Source organism: Ranitomeya variabilis, chromosome 4 (genome assembly GCF_051348905.1).
Source record: "Ranitomeya variabilis isolate aRanVar5 chromosome 4, aRanVar5.hap1, whole genome shotgun sequence".
In the NCBI taxonomy this organism is placed as follows: domain Eukaryota; kingdom Metazoa; phylum Chordata; class Amphibia; order Anura; family Dendrobatidae; genus Ranitomeya; species Ranitomeya variabilis.
The window spans coordinates 603524513-603545999 of NC_135235.1; the positions used below are offsets into that span (position 1 = coordinate 603524513).

At 49.5% G+C, this 21487-nt stretch overlaps 1 protein-coding gene across 3 annotated transcripts in view; it reads left to right on the forward strand.

Moving 5' to 3' along the window:
• CSE1L (chromosome segregation 1 like) overlaps positions 1–21487 on the forward strand; it is a 119012-nt gene that overhangs the window by 91844 nt on the left and 5681 nt on the right. For all 3 annotated transcript variants that reach the window (XM_077253300.1, XM_077253301.1, XM_077253302.1), the window contains exon 22: positions 6734–6819. In XM_077253300.1, the coding sequence (XP_077109415.1) occupies positions 6734–6819 (86 nt within the window). The remainder of the gene's footprint in view (positions 1–6733; positions 6820–21487) is intronic.

The following is a 21487-nucleotide window of genomic DNA, read 5'->3' on the forward strand; positions in this document are numbered from 1 at the left end:
GAAGTCTGTGGCCCAGTTTTCCCACTCTGGGTATGTGGACCACTGAGATTGTGGAATTGTTCGTTCTACCCAGTCAAGAATCTGTGAGATCTCTGCCATGTTTAGATGAGTTAGTCCCACCTAGATGGTTAATGTAGACCACAGCAGTGTCGTTGTTGGACTGAAAGCGAACAGGGGGACCCAATAGCTGGTCCTGCCAATGTACATGGGTTAGACGAATGTCTCTGAGCTCCAGGATGTTGATGACAAGTTGAACCTCTTGATTCATTCATTATCCTTGCTCAGTAAGCTTCCGGAAAAGCTTTTCCCAACCCATACGGCTGGTGTCAGTCATCTCAATTTTCCAATGAATCAAAAGAAAAGAACGACTGAACTGAACAAGGGGCGAGTACCGCCACTAAATAGGGGACTGTCTGAAGCGGGTAGGTAGAAGAACCTTGTGATATTGGGAGAAGACTATCATCCCCCCATGAGAAGAGAGCAAGCTGCAGGGTCCGAGAATGGAACTGAGCAAAGGGAATTGCCTCGATTGCAGACGTCATCTTTTCCAAAACGCTCATGCAGAATCGGAGCGGAAACGGTAAGGGAGACCTAAATTAATGGATGTTGGCTTGAAGAGCAGACATATTGTTCTCTGGAAACCAAAACATTTGCCTGGATTATATTGAGAAGAATCCCCAGAAAAACTAGACTTTGAGCCAGAATCAGAGAGGATTTTGATTCGTTGGCAATCGAGCTGAAGTGTGAAAGTGTGCCTATGGTGATCTGCAGACTCCCAAGGTTCTCAGAATAAGAGGGAGCCTTGATAAGAATGTTGACCAGTTAGTGGATTACCACAATTCCTCTGATCTGCATGAGTGCCATGACTTCCATAAACAACCTGGAACCCGTGATCAGTCTGAATGGGAGAGCCAGGCACTGGAGACTGGTGTACTACAAAACAAAGGAATCTTTGGTGAGCTGGAAATATGGGAAAGTGGAGATGGGCATCTTGGATGTCCGCTGAGCACAAGATTTCTCTGGATTCCATGGAGGATTTGACAGTCTGAAGTGATTCCATCTTGAAGCAGCGTAGTCCGACTCGGTTGTTCAACAGTTTCATGTCCAGAATTTGACAGACTGAGCACAGGCATGGCAAAAACTTTTAATTAATCTTGGGCGTGGGGAAAAAATTGAATTACCGTATATACTCGAGTATAAGCCGACCCGAGTATAAGCCGACCCCCCTAATTTTGCCACAAGAAACCGGGAAAACGTATTGACTCGAGTATAAGCCTAGGGGGGAAAATGCAGCAGCTACCGGTAAATGTCAAAAGTAATAATAGATACCAATAAAAGTAAAATTAATTAAGACATCAGTAGGTTAAGTGTCTTTGAATATCCATATTGAATCAGGAGCCCCATATAATGCTCCATACTGTTCATTATGGCCCCATAAGATGTTCCATATTAAAATATGCCCCATATAATCCTGCATAAAGGTTAATAAAGGCCCCATAAGATGCTCCATAGACACATTTGCCCAATATAATGCTGCACAAATGCTGATTATGGCCCCATAAGATGCTATATAAAGATATTTGACCCTTATAGTGCTGCACAAACGTTATGGCCCTATAAGATGCTCCATACAGACACTTGCCCCATATGCCGTAGTGCCCTACAAACGTTAATTATGGCCCCATACAGACACTTGCCCCATATAGTGCTGCACAAACATTATGCCCCTATATAGTGCTGCAGAAACGTTATGGCCCCATATAGTGCTGCAGAAACGTTATGGCCCCATATAGTGCTGCAGAAACGTTATGGCCCCATATAGTGCTGCAGGAATGTTATGGCCCCATATAGTGCTGCAGGAATGTTATGGCCCCATATAATGCTGCAGGAATGTTATGGCCCCATATAGTGCTCCAGGAACGTTATGGCCCCCATATAGTGCTGCAGGAATGTTATGGCCCCATATAGTGCTGCAGGAATGTTATGGCCCCATATAGTGCTGCAGGAATGTTATGGCCCCATATAGTGCTGCAGGAATGTTATGGCCCCATATAGTGCTGCAGGAATGTTATGGCCCCCATATAGTGCTCCAGGAACGTTATGGCCCCCGTATAGTGCTGCAGGAATGTTATGGCCCCATATAGTGCTGCAGGAATGTTATGGCCCCATATAGTGCTGCAAGATCGTTATGGCCCCATATAGTGCTGCAGGAACGTTATGGCCCCATATAGTGCTGCAGGAATGTTATGGCCCCATATAGTGCTGCAGGAATGTTATGGCCCCATATAGTGCTGCAGGAATGTTATGGCCCCATATAGTGCCGCAGGAACGTTATGGCCCCATATATGCTGCAGGAACGTTATGGCCCCATATAGTGCTGCAGGAACGTTATGGCCCCATAGATGCTCCATACAGACACTTGCCCCATTTGCTGCGATAAAAAAAATAAATCACATACTCACCTCTCCGTCGCTCAGGCCCCCGGCACTTTCAATAGTCACCTCTCCTCGTTCCGGGCGCCGATCTGTCTCCAGCACTGACGTTCAGCAGAGGGCGCGCACTGACCACGTCACCGCGCCCTCTGACCTCAGCGTCACTGCTGGAGACAGATCGGCGCCCGGAACGAGGAGCAGGTGACTATCGCGCAGCGCTGCGCTCCCCTCCCCGTATACTCACCTGGTCCTGCCGCTGTGTAGATCCTGCTTCTCCGACGCCGCAGCGCTTCATCCTGTACTCAGCGATCACATGGTACCTCTGATTACAGTAATGACTATGCGGCTCCACCCCTATGGAAGGTGGAGCCGAATATTCATTTACTGCAATGAGCGGGACCATGTGACCGCTCAGTGCAGGAAGATGCTGAAGCTGCTGCTGCTGGCGCCGGGGAAGCAGGGACCGCGCCTGGACTAGGTGAGTATAATTAGACAGCCCCCGCTCCCCCTCCCCTGCCGACCCCCGGTATGACTCGAGTATAAGCCGAGGGGCAATTTCAGCCCAAAAAAGTGGGCTGAAAATCTCGGCTTATACTCGAGTATATACGGTAAACTCAAGGAAGCACTCGTATATGGGAACCGGAACAGTGATGGCTGATTTGGAGCAGAGAGGTGATGATGTGGGAAAATATTCAGCTTAGGTGGAGTTCCACGGAGGACAAGATAGGAAAAAAGGATCGCTCGAAAGGGTGGTGCATTCCATCTTGTATCTTGAGGAGACTATTTCTCTGACTCAAATGTCAGTTACTGTAGAAAGCCAAGACATCCACCCTAAGAAGGTTCTAAGGTGACAGAACCCCGTCAGCCTGAGGAAAACATGTTTCCCATGGTTCTTGATGGCTTATATAACTGTTTCCGTGGATGCTAAGCTGTAGCTTGTTAGAAGGATGGTCTCTACTTATGTTGCAGTGTGGAGAACCTCAACCATACCCCTCAATTTGAGCGCCTGATCGGAATCCAGATCTGAGTCTGTGTCTGCATTGTGGTCTGATTCCTGTAGGGATTGAATCTTGAGTGAGGGAAAGCAAGATGGTGTGTGAGAAAAAGGCACTAAGACAAAGGACTTCCTCAAGGACGCTTCAATCATTGCCGTGATCTGCCATGTTAGTGCGGAGCAATTGGTGGGTCTGACATACGGGGCTGTGATCAGAGTACCAGGTACAGCGGTCGACATGGGTTGGTGCTCCATCACTATGACCAGGGTCCGGGACTCCTTGACCAGCTCAGATACAGAATGGGAATAAAGTAACGGCACATGAAAGATGGTGCACTCTAGTCACTGCCATGGTGGTAGGGGGAGGCGTGGGCTCCTGAGCCAGAGGAAGTGGGTAGGGGGGGGCGCAAGAGGCGCAGGTTGTGACAGGTAGGCCGGAAGGGAATTTGCATTTTCATAACACACAGGCAGAATGGATGAGCAATGGAGGCTGGGCTGACTGGTGTGTGCGATCCTCTTTTGGAGCGGACATGACAGGGGGACCAAGAGAGAGAAAACAATGCCAGGAGGGGAGGGTAGTGCTGGAGAGATACCAAGATGTCACTCCCCTGAACCAGACGGCTTACCCGGAGAAGAGGGGAGGCCTCCTGGAGGGTGTGTGTGTCATAGGGCTCCGGTACCTGGAGGGGACAGATCATTGTCTCTCTGTCCTAGGGCTTCCAGATGTAGATGTCTGAAACTCTTATCCAGGGATAGAGGAAGGGCTGGGCACAGGATGAAGCACGTGAGCCTGATTGGTTGGACAAGTAAAAGGGCATGGCTGCGAGCGCCTCTACGTCACAGAAGAAGCTAGGGACGCGGGCCAAGGGGGAGCCAGCACAAATCAGCAGGATGCGGGAAAGGGCTATACTTGCCTGTCCTGAAGAGGCTTTATGTGATCCAGATTTTCAACTCATTCTTCGCTCCATACAACACCCCACCACACAAAAGGCAAAGAATTTTCCGCACAAGTACCTGAATGCCGACTGCATTAGTAAAGCCCTGCCCTTCAATTGGAAGAGTATACCGCATGTGTAATTTTCAGACTGCTCTCTTCCTTTTGTGAGGATTACAGAAAGGTCAATTCCAATCAGTTTCCCTTATTTGAAGGGGAAAAAAGAGAAGATACCGTATATACTCGAGTATAAGCCGACCCCCCCTAATTTTGCCACAAAAAACTGGGAAAACTTATTGACTCGAGTATAAGCCTAGGGTAGAAAATGCAGCAGCTACCTGTAAATGTCAAAAATAAAAATACATACCAATAAAAGTAAAATTAATTGAGACATCAGTAGGTTAAGTGTTTTTGAATATCCATATTGAATCAGGAGCCCCATATAATGCTCCATACAGTTCATGATGGGCCCCATGAGATGCTCCATACAAAATACGCTCCATATTAAAATATGCCCCATATAATGCTGCACAAAGGTTAATAATGGCCCCATAAGATGCTCCATAGAAACATTTGCCCCATACAATGCTGCATAAAGGTTGATGGCCCCATAAGATGCTACACACATTATGGCCCAATAAGATGCTCCACACATTATGCCCCATAAGATGCTCCACACATTATGCCCCATAAGATGCTCCACACATTATGGCCCCATAAGATGCTCCACACATTATGGCCCCATAAGATGCTCCACACATTATGGCCCCATAAGATGCTCCACACATTATGGCCCCATAAGATGCTCCACACATTATGGCCCCATAAGATGCTCCACACATTATGGCCCCATAAGATGCTCCACACATTATGGCCCCATAAGATGCTCCACACATTATGGCCCCATAAGATGCTCCACACATTATGGCCCCATAAGGTGCTCCACACGTTGTGGCCCCATAAGATGCTCCACACGTTGTGGCCCCATAAGATGCTCCACACGTTGTGGCCCCATAAGATGCTCCACACGTTGTGGCCCCATAAGATGCTCCACACGTTGTGGCCCCATAAGATGCTCCACACGTTGTGGCCCCATAAGATGCTCCACACGTTGTGGCCCCATAAGATGCTCCACACATTGTGGCCCCATACGATGCTCCACACATTGTGGCCCCATACGATGCTCCACACATTGTGGCCCCATACGATGCTCCACACATTGTGGCCCCATACGATGCTCCACACATTGTGGCCCCATGCGATGCTCCACACATTGTGGCCCCATACGATGCTCCACACATTGTGGCCCCATACGATGCTCCACACATTGTGGCCCCATAAGATGCTCCTCACATTGTGGCCCCATACGATGCTCCACACATTGTGGCCCCATACGATGCTCCACACATTGTGGCCCCATTCGATGCTCCATACATTGTGGCCCCTATACGATGCTCCATACATTGTGGCCCCATAAGATTCTCCACACATTTGTCCCATATGTTGTTGCTGCGATTAAAATAAAAAAAAACATACTCACCTCTCTTCGCTCAGGCCCCCTGCACTTGCGATCTTCAGAGCCAGGTGAGTATGTCACCGTGCCGCTCCCCCATCGACCCCCCCCCCCTGCTGACTGACTCGCGTATAAGCCGAGAGGGTCACTTTCAGCCCAAAAAAGTGGGCTGAAAATCTCTGGCTATACTCGAGTATATACGGTAAGTAAAAATAATGAGACACTATATGCAAGAGCCAGTCTGGGACTTCTACATGGCATTAAGCTAAACTGAGTAGCTTTATTTATTTATTATGCTTTGCCTGTATAGCTCCATCACATTCTGCAGTGCTTTACAGAAATCCATCATCGATTTTCCCAAAGTGGCTCACAATCTAAATTTCCTATCGTTATGTCTTTGCAATGTGGGAGGAAACAGGAGAACCTGGAGAAAACCCACACAATCATGGGGAACACATACAAACTCCTTGCAGTCGTAGTCTGGTGGGATTTGAACCCAGGACCCCCAGCTAACCACTGAGCCACCGTGCTGCCCAGCTTTGTGCCAGTAGGCGGGTGTAGCCTAAAGAGGAGATGACTTTTTTTCTTCTCAGTGTATTTCTTAGTGTCAGCCTCCTGGTGGCAGCAGTATACACTACACCTGTGGTTTCTTGTGTTCACCAATGAAGTGACTGAGAGAGGTAATTTTTTTGACTACACAAAAAAGTTTTCATTAATGGCCTAGTCTTGGGCTTCTTGGACAACTTCATTTGTTATGGAACAGTTAATATAAAAAAGGATAGGAGGAATTATGAAGATGCAGCTTATCCATAGATAAGCAGTTATTCCATTATTCACTGATGCCTCTCTTTTTCTTGTAGAGAATGTGTGGATCAGTATAAGAGGCAGATCTTCATTGTGCTTTTCCAGAGGTTACAAAACTCCAAAACCACAAAGTTTGTTAAGAGTAAGTTTCACTTACATATTGTAGATGAGAGATTTCAATGTCATAATAATACTGTGAATCCCTATCTGTACTACTTAATTTTTATCTACTGCAGTGCTACATAATATCTATGACAGGGAACCTGTCACCACCCCCCCAGGCGTTTTTAACTAAGAGCCAGCTTGTGCAGCACTAATGCTGTATTCTGTCAAGGTGGCTCTTTTAGTCCGGGTCCCTGCAAACGCTGCAATAATCGCTTTTATAATTTGTCCCTGATACCTTGAAATAGACCTGGGGGCAGGTCTTTTCCCCCAGACAGAAATGTCTCCCAGCCGTTACTCAGGGCCTCTGCGCGCCAGGAGCCGCCTCCTCTTCCTTCATTAGCGTTCCCAGCACCTGCGCAGTAATTTTTTTTTTATTCGGGCATGCGCAGTTACGCTGCCCTTTGAAATTACAGCGTAGGCGCCCGGGATGCTAATGAAGGAAGAGGAGGCGGCGCGCAGAGGCCCTGAGTGACGGCTGGAAGGCGTTTCTGTCCAGGGAAAAAAAAACATGCCCCCAGGTCTATTTCAAGGTATCAGGGACAAATTATAAAAGCGATTATTGCAGCGTTTGCTGGGACTAGAACTAAAAGAGCCACCTTGTCAGAATGCAGCATTAGTGCTGCACAAGCTGGCTCTTTTAGTTAAAAATGCCTGGGGGGGGTGACAGGTTCCCTTTAATGACAATTCTGACTGCTGTCACTTTGAGGTTAGAGCTCTGGAATGCTTCAACAGATCCCACTGATTCTGAGTGTTTTTTCGTGACATATTGTATTTCATGTTCGTGGTAAAATTTCTTCAATATGACTTGTCTTTATTTGAGAAAAAAAAACAAAACGAAAATTTTGCAAAAATTTTTCCATTTTCAAACTTGTAATTACTCTGTCGCCTCATTGGGGGACACAGGACCATGGGTGTTATGCTGCTGTCCATTAGGAGGCGACACTATGCAGAATCTGAAAAAGATTAACTGTGGCTCCTCCTCTGCAGTATACACCCCTGGATGGCATCAGCCTTCTCCAGTTTTTGCTTAGTGTCACATAGGAGTCACACCTAAGATTTTTTTCTTTTACTCCGTTTTTTTCCGACGGATTACAGATGAAGAAAAGTGGGTCTCCTGTGAGACTCCAGGCATGGCTCCTTCCTCGGCCCCCTATCACGGGGTGCCCGGTTGAAGTAGAGATGGCTATTCCCCATGTTGCTCCTTCCCCAGTCCCTCGGGTGCTGGTTCGAAGTTGAGACTCCCCCCTCCTTCCCCAATTCCTTTTGGTTTCTGGGTTGAGGTCGAGGCGAGGATAAAGGCCCCTGAAGGTGACAACAGCACCCTCCCTATTCCCCCTCTGGGGGGCCTTAGGTTGAGACACCTCAGGTAGGGCCTGTACAGGCAGCATTCTACAGCTCCCAGCAATGGGCCAGCACACTGCGCCTGCATCCAGGGACCCTCAGCTGCGGGCTCCTGTTGGGGCCGGGGGGAGTGCAGGCAGGCATGGCACAGACAGACACAGGGCTCCCTGCGCCCCTGTCTCTGCGGCAGCACCAGCTCTATACTGCCTCAGGGGGACCCCTCACCGGGCCCCCCTTCCGATTACAGCCCCACCGCTATCCTGCCTTTAAATCCGGAGGGGTCCGGTTAAGATCCGACCCCCTCCCGGACTTTCGCACCGGCCTGGAGCCCTTCTGGGCATCAGGCATCTAATTTAGGCCCCGGCTTCGGCCTAGCTGAAGCCGCGCCTCCTCTCCGCCCCCCGGCCCGCCCCCCGGATGACAAATATGACTCTACAGTGTCATAGAAAGGGTGGATCGAGACAGGGCGCGTTTTTACCCAGCTTTGCCGCCTTTTTCTCAGCTCTCCGCCCCCTTCTCCCCCTGCCGCTTCACCTCGGCGGCCATTTCTACTGTAGCAAGGATTAACCCTGCATCTCCCGGTCAGCAGGACCAGGCCAGCCAGTGTCCGGGGGGCACAGGACTGTGGATCTTCGGCGCTGGACCTAGGGGCAAACTGGTGGGGTAAGATCACAGCTGGGTTGTTTTACTCGGGTGTGAATCCATATTCCCTATAAGGCTCCCCTATAGGGTTCTCTGCAGCTACCCCTGTAACGTTCTCTGCATAGCAGCCCTTCTGCACTCTGTGCACTATGCCGGGCTCAAGGACCAAGAGAACCCAGCCTGCAGGACCGCTCTCCCCAGTGGCAGTATCTTCCCACACTGCCAGGACTGCACGCAGACTACTGTGTCAGAGCCCCAAGAAGCCCTTGCCAATATTTCGGTGTCTAATGCCACGCCGGAATGGGTCACTCAGATGTCGCAATCTATGACGCAGTCTATAGATAAGCTAACCTCCACATTGCTTCAGGCTCTGCAGAGTCATGCCTCGGCTATGACCGTTACCCAGCAAAGGGAGAGCTCGGCTCAGGGACAGGACGACCCTGGCACATCCACGTCTAAGTCAGGACGCAAGCGGACCCATAGATCAAGTCCATCTGCGTCATCCCATAGCACACGGTCATCCCCTTCTAGGGAGAGACACCGTAGTTCCAGGTCAGCTAGACCGTCCCCTTCCAGGGACAGACAACGCAGATCTCCGCAATCCCCGACCAGAGAAGGCCTCCTCCCCAGCTCACCCAGCAGGGGACGCCTCAGTGATACACAGGATTCGGAAGACATCTGTGACTCCGACTCAGACAAGGGAACGGAGGGGTCCCTGATCCCAATCCCCCCTAGCAATACTGCGCTAGTTGAGGACTTAATCTCTTCCATCCATCGGGTGCTGGACATTTCTGATCCGCCACCAGAGGCCCCAGAACACAAGATTTCCTTTGAAGGACCTCTGAAGCCGCCTAAGGTTTTCTCTAACCACCCAGAGTTTAAGGCGATCCTTAAAAAGCAGTTCTCACAGCCTGAGAAAAAATTCGCTAATCGCAAATATCTAGAGGCGAGGTACCCCTTCCCGCAGAAGGATACCAAGCAGTGGACAGACCCACCCGAAGTGGACCCCCCAGTCTCTAGACTAGCAGCAGAGACCCTCCTTTCACTGCCAGATAGCTCAACCCTCAGGGACGCAGTAGACCGGCAGGTAGAACGCATGGCTCGTTCAATTTTTGAGGCCGCAGGGGCATCCCTGGCTCCCGCGTTCGCTTCAGTTTGGGCTGCCAAGGCCATTCTGGCCTGGGCCAAAAATTTACAAGCTCTCCAAGCATCCGCTCCTGAGCTGTCGGGCCAAGTGGTTCAAATAGCAGTTGTAGCAGATTACATGCTTCATGCAGCTCTGGATTCAGCAAGGGGTGTAGCGGGGATAGCATCAAACGCCACCACAATTCGGCGTATCCTCTGGCTGCGGGAATGGGAAGCTGACGCAGCCTCAAAGAAGTCCCTCACGCAACCAAACTCGATTCCGATCCTTTCAGAGTTCTTCGGGCTGGTCCGTCTCGCGTCCAGCACAAAATCGTAACCGTTCCCCACGCAGGAACAACTCACGATCAACGCAAAGGTCGGACAAGACCTGGCAGTCAAAAGCAGCCCAGTCTAAACCTAGAGGAGGAAAATCTCAGTCTTTCGCTTCATCATGACTCACGGACCCCGGAAGACACCACACCCGTAGGCGGCCGACTTTTGCTCTTTCATCAAGTCTGGCTGCCTATTACAGAAGACAGGTTGGTCAGGGAACTAGTGTCTTACGGATACAAAATAGACTTCACCTCCAACCCACCGGACCGATTCTTCCTCTCTGTCCCCCCAAAACCGCCAGCCAAGACTCGTGCCTACCACCAAGCGGTCTCCTCGCTTTTTCAAGCAGGAGTCATAGTACCGGTCCCCATGGCCGAGCGCTTCCGAGGGTTCTACTCCAATCTATTCGTAGTTTCCAAGAAAGGAGGCAGCGTTCCGCCCATACTGGACGTAAAACAACTCAACGAATAAGTACGAGTCTGTCACTTCCGCATGGAGTCCCTTCGGTCCATCATTGCGTCCATGGAGAAGGGAGAATATCTCGCCTCCATAGACAAACAAGACACATACCTGCATATACCGATTGCACCTGCTCATCAAAGATTTCTCAGGTTCGCAATCGACCAGGACCACTACCAGTTCGTGGCTCTCCCGTTTGGACTCACCACGGCTCCCAGAGTGTTTACCAAAGTCATGGCAGCCACCATGGACGTCCTACACTCCAGAAGCATAGTAGTCGTTCCATACTTGGATGATTTACTCATCAAGGCTCCAACCTTCAAGGACTGCGAGCTCAGCATCTCAATCACAATCGACACTCTGAGTCGCATGGGTTAGTTAATCAACCTACAAAAGTCTTCACCAACCCTGCGTCAGTCTGACCTTCCTGGGAATGCTATTCAACACCTCCAGGGGGGTCTAGTGCTCCCTCCCAAAGACAAGGCACTGGCTCTCCATCTAGGAGTTCGCACCCTCCTCCGCAAACCCCCTCGATCTCTCCGGTTTGCCATGAGAGTCCTCGGCAGGATGGGGGCAGCAATAGAAGCCGTCCCATTTGCCCAGTTTCGTCTCAGGCCTCTCCAACTAGCCATCCTCAAGTCCTGGGACAAGAACCCTTTCTCTCTCGACAGGAAGTTCCTGCTAATGTCAACCAAGAGGTCCCTGCACTGGTGGCTCAAGCCAACCTCGCTAGCAAAGGGGAAATACTTTCTAACAGGTTATTGGAAAGTTCTGATCACCGATGCGAGCCTGACGGGTTGGGGTGCAGTGCACCTACACCACAGGGCAAGTGGTCCCCAGTGGAAGCGACCATGCCCATCAACATCCTGGAAATTCGTGCCATCCTCCTGGCATTGAGGGCTTTCCATCACTTACTTGCAGCCTCTCACATCAGAATGCAGTCGGACAATGCCACGGCTGTGGCATATGTGAATCACCAAGGGGGGGACCCGCAGTACCCAGGCGATGCGAGAAGTGTCACACATCCTCCGCTGGGCGGAGGACACAGGGTCGGATCTCTCGGCGGTCCACATTCCATGTATGGACAACTGGGAAGCAGACTTCCTCAGCCGACAAGAAATAGACTCGGGAGAGTGGTCTCTCCATCCCGAAATTTTTTGCCAGATCTGCCATCGCTGGGGGACCCCGAATGTGGACCTAATGGCATCCCACTTCAATGCCAAGGTCTCCAACTTCATGGCCAGAACACACGATCCGCGGTCGCTCGGAGCAGACGCTCTGGTTCAGGACTGGACCTAGTTCCAGCCTCTGTACATTTTTCCACCTCTCCCCCTGATATCCAGAGTGGTGACGAAGATCAAACAAGAGGCAGTTCCAACCATCCTAAGTGCACCGGACTGGCCCAGACGTACATGGTACGCCGACATCGTACAACTTACAGCAGACGCCCCCTGGCGTCTCCCCGACCGCCACAATCTTCTATCACAAGGCCTGTTCTACCACCAGAACTTAGGGGCTCTCAATTTGACGGCGTGGCCCTTGAGACCTGGGTTCTAACCCAGGCAGGGCTCTCGCCGGACGTCATTGGAACCATGATCAGGGCACGGAAGCCAGCCTCTGCCAATATTTATTACCGTACCTGGAAAGCTTTCTTTACCTGGCCAGACCCCACTCCCTTATTCCCTACCCAACGTACTTGGTTTTCTCCAATCGGGTCTGGAGGCCAGGCTGTCATTAGGCTCGCTTAAGAGCCAGGTGTCAGCCCTCTCAGTGCTTTTTCAAAGATGCATTGCTACCAAGCTGCAAGTAAGGACTTTTCTTCAGGGGGTTTCCCGATGGGTTCCCCCCTACAGACGACCACTAGAAACGTGGGACCTCAACCTGGTCCTGAGAGCATTGCAGGAACCACCCTTCGAACCCCTTAAGGAGGTCCCACTCCGCCTTCTATCCCAGAAGGTGGTTTTCCTGGTGGCAATCACCTCGCTACGCAGGGTGTCTGAACTGACAGCACTCTCCTGCAGACAGCCCTTACTGGCTTTTCACCAGGACAAGGTAGTTCTCCGTATGGTCCCATCCTTCCTTCCGAAGGTTGTGTCCAATTTCCACCTCAATAAGGAAATTTCACTACCATCCCTTTGTCCGGTTCATAGAATGGAGAAGGCTCTGCATACGCTTGACCTCTTCTCGGCATTTCGTATATACGTGTCTAGGACTGTGTCCTTCCGGAGGTCTGATTCTCTTTTCCTCCTTCCGGAAGGTGGCCACAAGGGCCTCCCAGCTTCCAAAGCTACCCTTGCCAGGTGGATCAAATCCACCATACAAGAGGCCTACCGCCTTAAGAATTCTCCTCTTCCAGCCGGTATTACGGCACACTCTACACGGGCGGTGGGGGCCTCCTGGGCCATTCGGCACCGGGCTTCGGCACGGCAGGTGTGTAGAGCGGTCACTTGGACTAGCCTACTCACGTTTACTAAACACTACGGGGTTCGTGCCCAGTCCTCAGCGGACGCGAGCCTGGGTGGATGTGTTCTGCAGGCGGCGGTGCCCTAGGTGTAGGGGCCTGTCTGCACAGTATTCGTCCATTGCTTCCCACCCAGGGACTGCTTTAGGACGTCCCATGGTCCTGTGTCCCCCAATGAGGCGACAGAGTAAAGGAGATTTTTGTGTACTCACCGTAAAATCTCTTTCTCTTAGCCTCTAATTGGGGGACACAGCTCCCACCCTGTTGCCCTTTCCGGGCCGTTGTATCTGTTGAGTTCTCATATTGTTTTCTTGAGCTCGTACGTAGTTGCCTTCTTACAGGCATAATTATGTTATTCATGTTACGTTCCTCCTACTGCTTTTTCACAAAACTGGAGAAGGCTGATGCCGTCCAGGGGTGTATACTGCACAGGAGGAGCCACAGTTAATCTTTTTCAGATTATGCATAGTGTCGCCTCCTAGTGGACAGCAGCAGAACACCCATGGTCCTGTGTCCTCCAATTAGAGGCTAAGAGAAAGAGATTTTACGGTGAGTACACAAAAATCTCCTTTTTTGTGCCCTTCAGAGAGTCATCTCACACAAAATAGTTACCGTATTTTTGGGATTATAAGACACACTTTTTCCCCCCCAAATTTAAGGTGAAAATGGTGTTGCGTCTTATAATGCGGATATACCTTACCGGCTGCAGGCTGGGATGAGGGGGTGTTCGGATGTGCGACACACCCGCTGCGGGTGTACAAGATCTCCAGAGATCTTGGTGCCAAGATCTCCATCTGCGTATGCCCCACCCCAGGACGGCAGCCATTTTCCCAGAGTCCAGTCCACCGCATAGGAAACCATGTCACTGCTAGGGGCTCTAGTCTTTCACAAGATGTTGGCAGAGCCCCCGTAGCACCGAACACCTGCAGCGGCGCACCGCACATGCGAAGCCCCCTTATCCCAGTCTGCAGACTATAGCAACGCTCCGCTCTTGCCATCTCCTGTGTCGACCCTGGGACCCTGCTTCACCGCAGCCACCACCCCTGGTAAGCAATAAGACACATGGATTATAAGAACCATCACCATTTTATTAAAAAGTTTTTTTTTCTCCTATTTTTGTCCTTAAAATTTGGGGTGCTCCTTATAATCCGCAAAATGCGGTAATTAATAACATTTCCCATATGTCTGCTACATCAGCACAATTTTGTAAACATAATTTTTTATTTTTTTTTGTTAGGCCGTTATAAGTGTTTAAAGTTGGCCAGTGATTTCTCATTTTTACAAAACCATACCCTGTATGTGGGGAAAAGCCACTGTTTGGGAGCATGGCGGGGCTCAGAAGGGAGGGAGCATCGTTTGACTTTTTGAACGCAAATTTGACTGGAATCAGTTGTGGGCTCCATGTCGCGTTTGGAGACCCCCTGATGTACCTAAACAGTGGAAACCCTTCAATTCTATCTCCATCCCTAACACAGCCCTAACCATCACCTAGCCCAACTCTAACGTCACGATAATATAAATATGCCATATTATTAGTATAGTTCTAGAAGGTTCCATGGCGCGCACACACGCTGCAGATTCGACCCCACCCCTCCTTTTTCCCCCCACTGTATTCGCTGATACAAAAACAAAGCCCTATGGCAGACACATGCTGTGGGATCTCTGACCCCCCCCCCCCCCATTCACTCTGCCTGTCAGCTCTGTGAAATTCTAAACCCCTCATCCCTCCTGTCGCCTGATACCAGCTATAACTGGTACAGCAACTTTCAGACAGCATGGGACTTCTTTGTTCTTGAAAATTTACGCATAATGGACCGATCAGGGGTAGAGATATAAAAGTTACATATTCCGGATATCCACCGAGAGATCTATAAATCTAACTGAAATCGCTAGGATCTAAACCCAAATTGCAACGGATTTCCCCGTAAGCGGGTCAGATATCCACTGTGTGCTTATACTTAAATGAACCCCCATGTCATGGTGAGCAAAATAATAACTTTATCTTTCTTCTACTGGGTTCATACGCTGAGATATGTGTAGATGGTTTATTCATAGCTTCAAGAAAGGAGCGTATTCAGCCACCCAGTGAGGGCACCACAGGGGGAGTGCCTTGGTTTTGGGCACAAGTATAAGATAGTGAGACTTCATTATGCAGTAGTCTTTGCCCAGGAAGCTAGCTGAGACATTTCACAGTCCTGGCACAGACAGACGCCAGCGAGTTTGGCCTCGGTGCTGTTCTCAGCCAGGTCGACTCGGGGGAACCAAGAGCACCCCATGTTGTACTTGAGCTGGAAGCTTCTGCAGAGGGAAGTGGCCTATTCCACCATCGAGAAGGAGTGCCTGGCCATGGACTGGGCCCTGCAACGTTTGCAGCCCTACTTGTACGGTCGCACCTTCACTGTGATGACCGACCACAACCTTCTGTGCTGGCTACAATCCATGTCTGGAACCAACGGAAGCCTTGCCCTCCAGCAGTACGACTTAACGGTCAAACACAAAACGGGCAGCGAGCATGGCAATGCAGATGGGTTGTCCCGCCAGGGCAAACCTGCCGAGGTGCTCATGGAGGAGTACCGAGAGGTCCTGCTTCCGTAGCGCAGTCCAAAAGGGGGAGGTGTCAGGCATATGATGTATTTGATTGTCTATGATCACGTACACTGAGCTCTGCTATGTCCATTAAAGCTGAGTACAGACACACTCTGCTAGCTTTCCGACCCCCCCTTCCTCCCAGCTCTTGCTCCCTGCTGACAATAAAGCTGTCCCCACTCCCTCTCGAATGCAGGAGTGAGCAGAAAACCAGTCCTTTGTCTGAAACCATGTGCTCTTTTGTGTATCAGATAGTTATTCAAGATGGAATAATTCCACCCCAAGTAGTGACATAGGTGTGAAAGTTATATATTTGGGATGTGCAACAATAGGGCTACACACAAGTGCGCTTACTAAGCCCAGCGCATAGCAGAAATAGAGAAAGGAATTACTGCTTAACCGGAGCTCATACCCACGTTATGTTTATACTTGAATGAACCCCCATGTCGTGCTGAGCATGATGATAACTCTGTCTTTCTCCTACAAGGTTCATACGCCCAGATATGAGTAATAGAAGATTTGACATAACTTCCAGAAAGGGAGGTTATTCCAGGGCGCAGCCCACTCAGTGAGGTCATCAAGCAGAGCATATACATTTAGGAGCCGAGTTAGGAGGGGGAGCTTTTTTCCAGGAGGCTAGCTGAGAGATGCTCTGTAATGCATCTTGATGTATTGCCCAACCCCGCACCACATGGTCTGCTATGATATGATATGAAGGAACTGCAAGTGTTTCTTCCGTTAATCCCTTTTTTCGTAATTCTGTACATACGATACTTGTCAAATTTTTTTTAAAGGTCAGGTACCGCGTTTGTAGATCATTCATTAATCAATGTAATGTAGCATAACATGCTGTTATAACCAAGATTTGAATGCATGTAAAACAGATTTCGTGTGTTATACCAGTAGAAAGAAGGAACTGGGGGCTGACATCTTGGTTTCACAGCAGTAGCACGACACTAGCAGTGTCATATTACGGCACCCCATGGACATAGGAGATAATAGACCGCCGCGGACCCTATCTATAACATTGCAGCCACATTAGCAGTGAGCTGGGCACGCCTCTGTGGGCTGTACAACTCACTGCTGTAGGTGTGACTGGCCGCCATTTTACTATAGCCCAGTGCTATCTGCCCAGATTCCACTTGCTCTCTATCGCTGCAGAACAGAAGCGCTGACTGGAGCCGGAGAGTGCGGGTGATTTACCTCCCTGCTCCTCTGTCTGTACTCCAGGCACTGCACGTTCTGAGCAGACATCCTCTGCTCTCACAAGCTGCCCTCCCTGGGTGCTTTTCCTGCTATGTCTCCGCCTCCCCACTTGCACACAGTCCCGGAGATCTCCGGTAAGCTGCATTCTCTCCCCCCTGTGTCGCTCTTCCTCCTCTCCCCCCTGCATTCCTCCCCCCTGCATTCTCTGTACCCCCCCCCCCCGTGTCGCTCTCCCCCCTGCATTCTCTCCCCCCATGTCGCTCTCCTTCCTCCCCCCCCTGCATTCTCTCCCCGTGGGGGGGTCTCTATGCGTGTGTGCAAGCATCGTCCGATGGGACTACAAGTCCCATCGGACGATGCCTGCTACACTGACAGTGATTGACACATTAGCCAATGATGGGACAGTAGTAATCCCATCATCCGGCTAATGTGTTGAATAAAAAAAAAAAATACTCCATACATACTCCATACATGCTGCATACATGCTGCATACATGCTGCATACATGCTACATACATGCTACATACATGCTACATACATCCATACATGCTACATACATACTGCATACATGCTACATACATACATGCTACATCCATCCATACATGCTACATACATACTGCATACATGCCACATACATACATGCTACATACATACATGCTACATACATACATGCTACATACATACATGCTACATACATACATGCTACATACATACATGCTACATACATACATGCTACATACATACATGCTACATACATACATGCTACATACATACATACATGCTACATACATACATACATGCTACATACATACATACATGCTACATACATACATACATGCTACATACATACATACATGCTACATACATACATACATGCTACATACATCCATACATGCTACATACATCCATACATGCTACACACACGCTACACACACGCTACACACACGCTACACACACGCTACACACACGCTACACACATTACATACTCACCATTACTTGTCATTTTGTTCCCCGAAGCCAGTGTCATCTGTAAAAAATATGGAAAAAACAAACAACCAATGTACTCCCTGTCCGCAGAAATCCACGAGTGTCCCACGACGATCTCCCGTGGAGAGCAGCAGCATCAGATAATGCGACTGCTCTCCAGGGGCTCCAGGAACACAATGATGGGAGGAAGGTATCCTTCCGCCACTGTATTCCTCCGCTGCTGTAAAAAAAAAGTCCCTAGCCTCACTTTATAGCATTGCTGGGTGAGACATTTTCCCACACAGCTTTTTGCCATAAAGTAAGACTTTGAACCTTAGTAACGTCTCAGTGATGCACTGCAGGAGCCATTGTCTCCTGTCAGTGTGTCACTGAGGGTCCTATAGAGCAGTGACATCACCCGATGTCACTGTTCTATCGGGGAGCTCGTCGTGGGACACTCGTTATTAATTGGACTACGGTGGACAGGTAGTATACAGTTTATTTTACATTTTTTGCAGGTGCTGAAGAATGGTAAGTATGGTGAAATGAAGAATATTAAAATACTTTTTACTAATGTGTGCGTGATTTATTAACCCTTTCTTACTATTGGATTAATAACGGATAGGCGTCTTATTGACGCCTTTCCGTTATTAACCCGGCTTAATGTCACCTTACAATAGCAAGGTGACATTAACCCCTTATTACCCCATATCCCACCGCTACACGGGAGTGGGAAGAGAGGGGCTAAGTGCCATTTCTGAGGCGGCTGTGGACTGGTATTTGTAGCCGGGGGGGCAATATCCATGGCCCCTCTCTAGGCTATGAATATCAGCCCGCAGCTGTCTGCGTAGCCTTGCTGGCTATAAAATATAGGGGGACCCCACGTAATTTTTTTGGGGGGGGTCCCCCTAGTTTAATAGCCAGTAAAGGCTATGCAGACAGCTGCGGGCTGATATTCATAGCAGGCTACAGATATTGGCCCCTGGCCGTCGGCTTTTCCCCTCTGGCGCAGAAAATTGCACGGGAGCCCACTCCGTTTTTTTTTTGTTTCAACGCTCATAAAGGCCTCTTTCACACTTGCGTCGGTACGGGTCCGTCGCTATGCATCGGGCCGACGTACCTACGCACGTTGTGAAATTTGTGCCCGACGTGGGCAGCAGATGCAGTTTTTCAACACATCTGCTGCCCATTCTGAAGTCTGGAAGGAGGGGGCAGAGTTTTGGCCACGCATGCGCGGTAGAAAATGGCGGACGCGATTGACAAAAAAGTTCACTTGAATGTTTTTTCGTGCCAAAGGTCCGACAAAACACGACGGATCCGTTGCACGACGGACGCGACGTGTGGCCATCCGTCACGATCCGTCACTAATACAAGTCTATGGGTAAAAAACGCATCATGCGAGCACATTTGCAGGATCAGTTTTTTTCCGCCAGATCCGGGTGTTTCCGCCGGATCCATTTTTTCCGCCAGATCCGGTTTTTTCCCGCCGGATCCGGTTTTTTCCCGCCGGATCCGTTTTTTTCCGCCGGATCCGGTTTTCCACCGGATCCGTTTTTCCCCCGCCGGATCCGGTTTTTTTCCACCAGATCCGTTTTTCCCCGCCGGATCAGTTTTTTCCCGCCGAATCCTTTTTTCAACCGGATCCGTGTTTTTTTTCCACCAGATCCATTTTTTTCCTGCCGGATCTGTTTTTTTTTCCGCCGGATCTGTTTTTTTTTCCGCCGGATCCGTTTTTCCCCGCCGGATCCGTTTTTTCCCGCCGGATCCGTTTTTTGTATCTGATGCTGCTGCTTTCCACGGGAGATCGTCGTGGGACACTGGTGGATTTCTGCAGACAGGTAGTATATTGTTTGTTTTTTTTCATATTTTTTTATAGATGACACTGGCTTCGGGGAACAAAGTGACAAGTAACGGTGAGTATGTAATCTATGTTTAATGTACTGTATATCTATATGTATGTAATGTATGAATGTACTGTATGTAGTATGTATGTAGTATGTATGTATGGAGTATGAATGTAGTATATGTATGGAGTATGAATGTAGTATGTATGTATGTAGCATGTATGGAGTATTTTTTTTTTTTATATTCAACACATTAGCCGGATGATGGGACTACTACTGTCCCATCATTGGCTAATGTGTCAATCACTGTCAGTCTAGCAGGCATCGTCCGATGGGCCTTGTAGTCCCATCGGACGATGCCTGCACAGACACAAAGACCCCCGGCAGGCCGTACAGACCCCGGAGACGCCGTACAGATCCTCCGGCAGGCCGTACAGAACCCCCCGGTAGGCACGCTCACACAGGGTTAATGCCGGCGGTAACTGACCGCGTTATGCCGTGTTTGACGCACTCCGTAACCACTGCTATTAACCCTGTGTGTCCCAAACTTTTTACTATTGATGCTGCCTATGCGACATCAATAGTAAAAAAAAATGTAATGTTAAAAATAATAATAAAAAAAACCTGCTATGCTTACCCCCCGTCGTCGCGTCCTCTCCTTGGCAGTGCAAGCGGCAGGCTCCAGTGCCAAGGATGGTATGCGAGAAGGACCTTCCATGACGTCACGGTCATGTGACCGCGACGTCATGACAGGTCCTGCGCGCATCCAACCCTGGGACAGGAAGCTGCCTCGTGCACCGCACACAGGTGACAGGACTACAAGGGCTCCCTCGGAAGGTGAGTATATGTTTATTTTTTATTTTAACTCTTTTTTTTAACCTGTTACATACGTGTCTGGGCAATATACTACGTGACTGGGCAATATACTACGTGGACATGCATATTCTAGAATACCCGATGTGTTAAAATCGGGCCACCATCTAGTACCATATATGTATATATGCCATGGATGAGGCCACAGTAAAGTGTATCTTTATTTGGGACAAAAGGTAACTCACAGGTCATTGCAGATGATGATGAACATAAAATTTGTCATTCCTCCTACACAGTCACATACCAGGGAGGAAGCCACTCACTCAAGCCAGTGTAATATTGCACCTTTATTTGGGTCACATGGTAACGCACATGCATTTATTTAGGCCATGTTCACACTTTGCGGTTTTTACCGCGGAACCGCGGCGATTTTGATGCTGCGGGTCCGCAGCAGTTTCCATAGCGTTTCCATTTACATGTAAACCCTATGGAAACCGCAAACCGCTGTGCACATGCTGCGGGAAAAACCGCGCAGAAACGCAGCGGTTTAAAACCCGCAGCATGTCACTTCTTTGTGCAGAATCGCTGCGATTCTGCACCCATAGGAATGCATTGAACAGCTTACTTCCCGCATGGGGCTGTGCCCACGTTGCGGGAAGTAAGCGGCTAATGTGCGGGTGGTACCCGGGGTGGAGGAGAGGAGACTCTCCTCCAGGCCCTGGGAACCATATTTGGGGTAAAAAAAAGAATAAAAATAAAAAATCATGTTATACTCACCTCTCAGCGCTGCACGCGGCCGGCCGGTCAGAATTGCTGTGCGAACAGGACCTGCGGTGACGTCGCGGTCACATGACCATGATGACGCTGCGG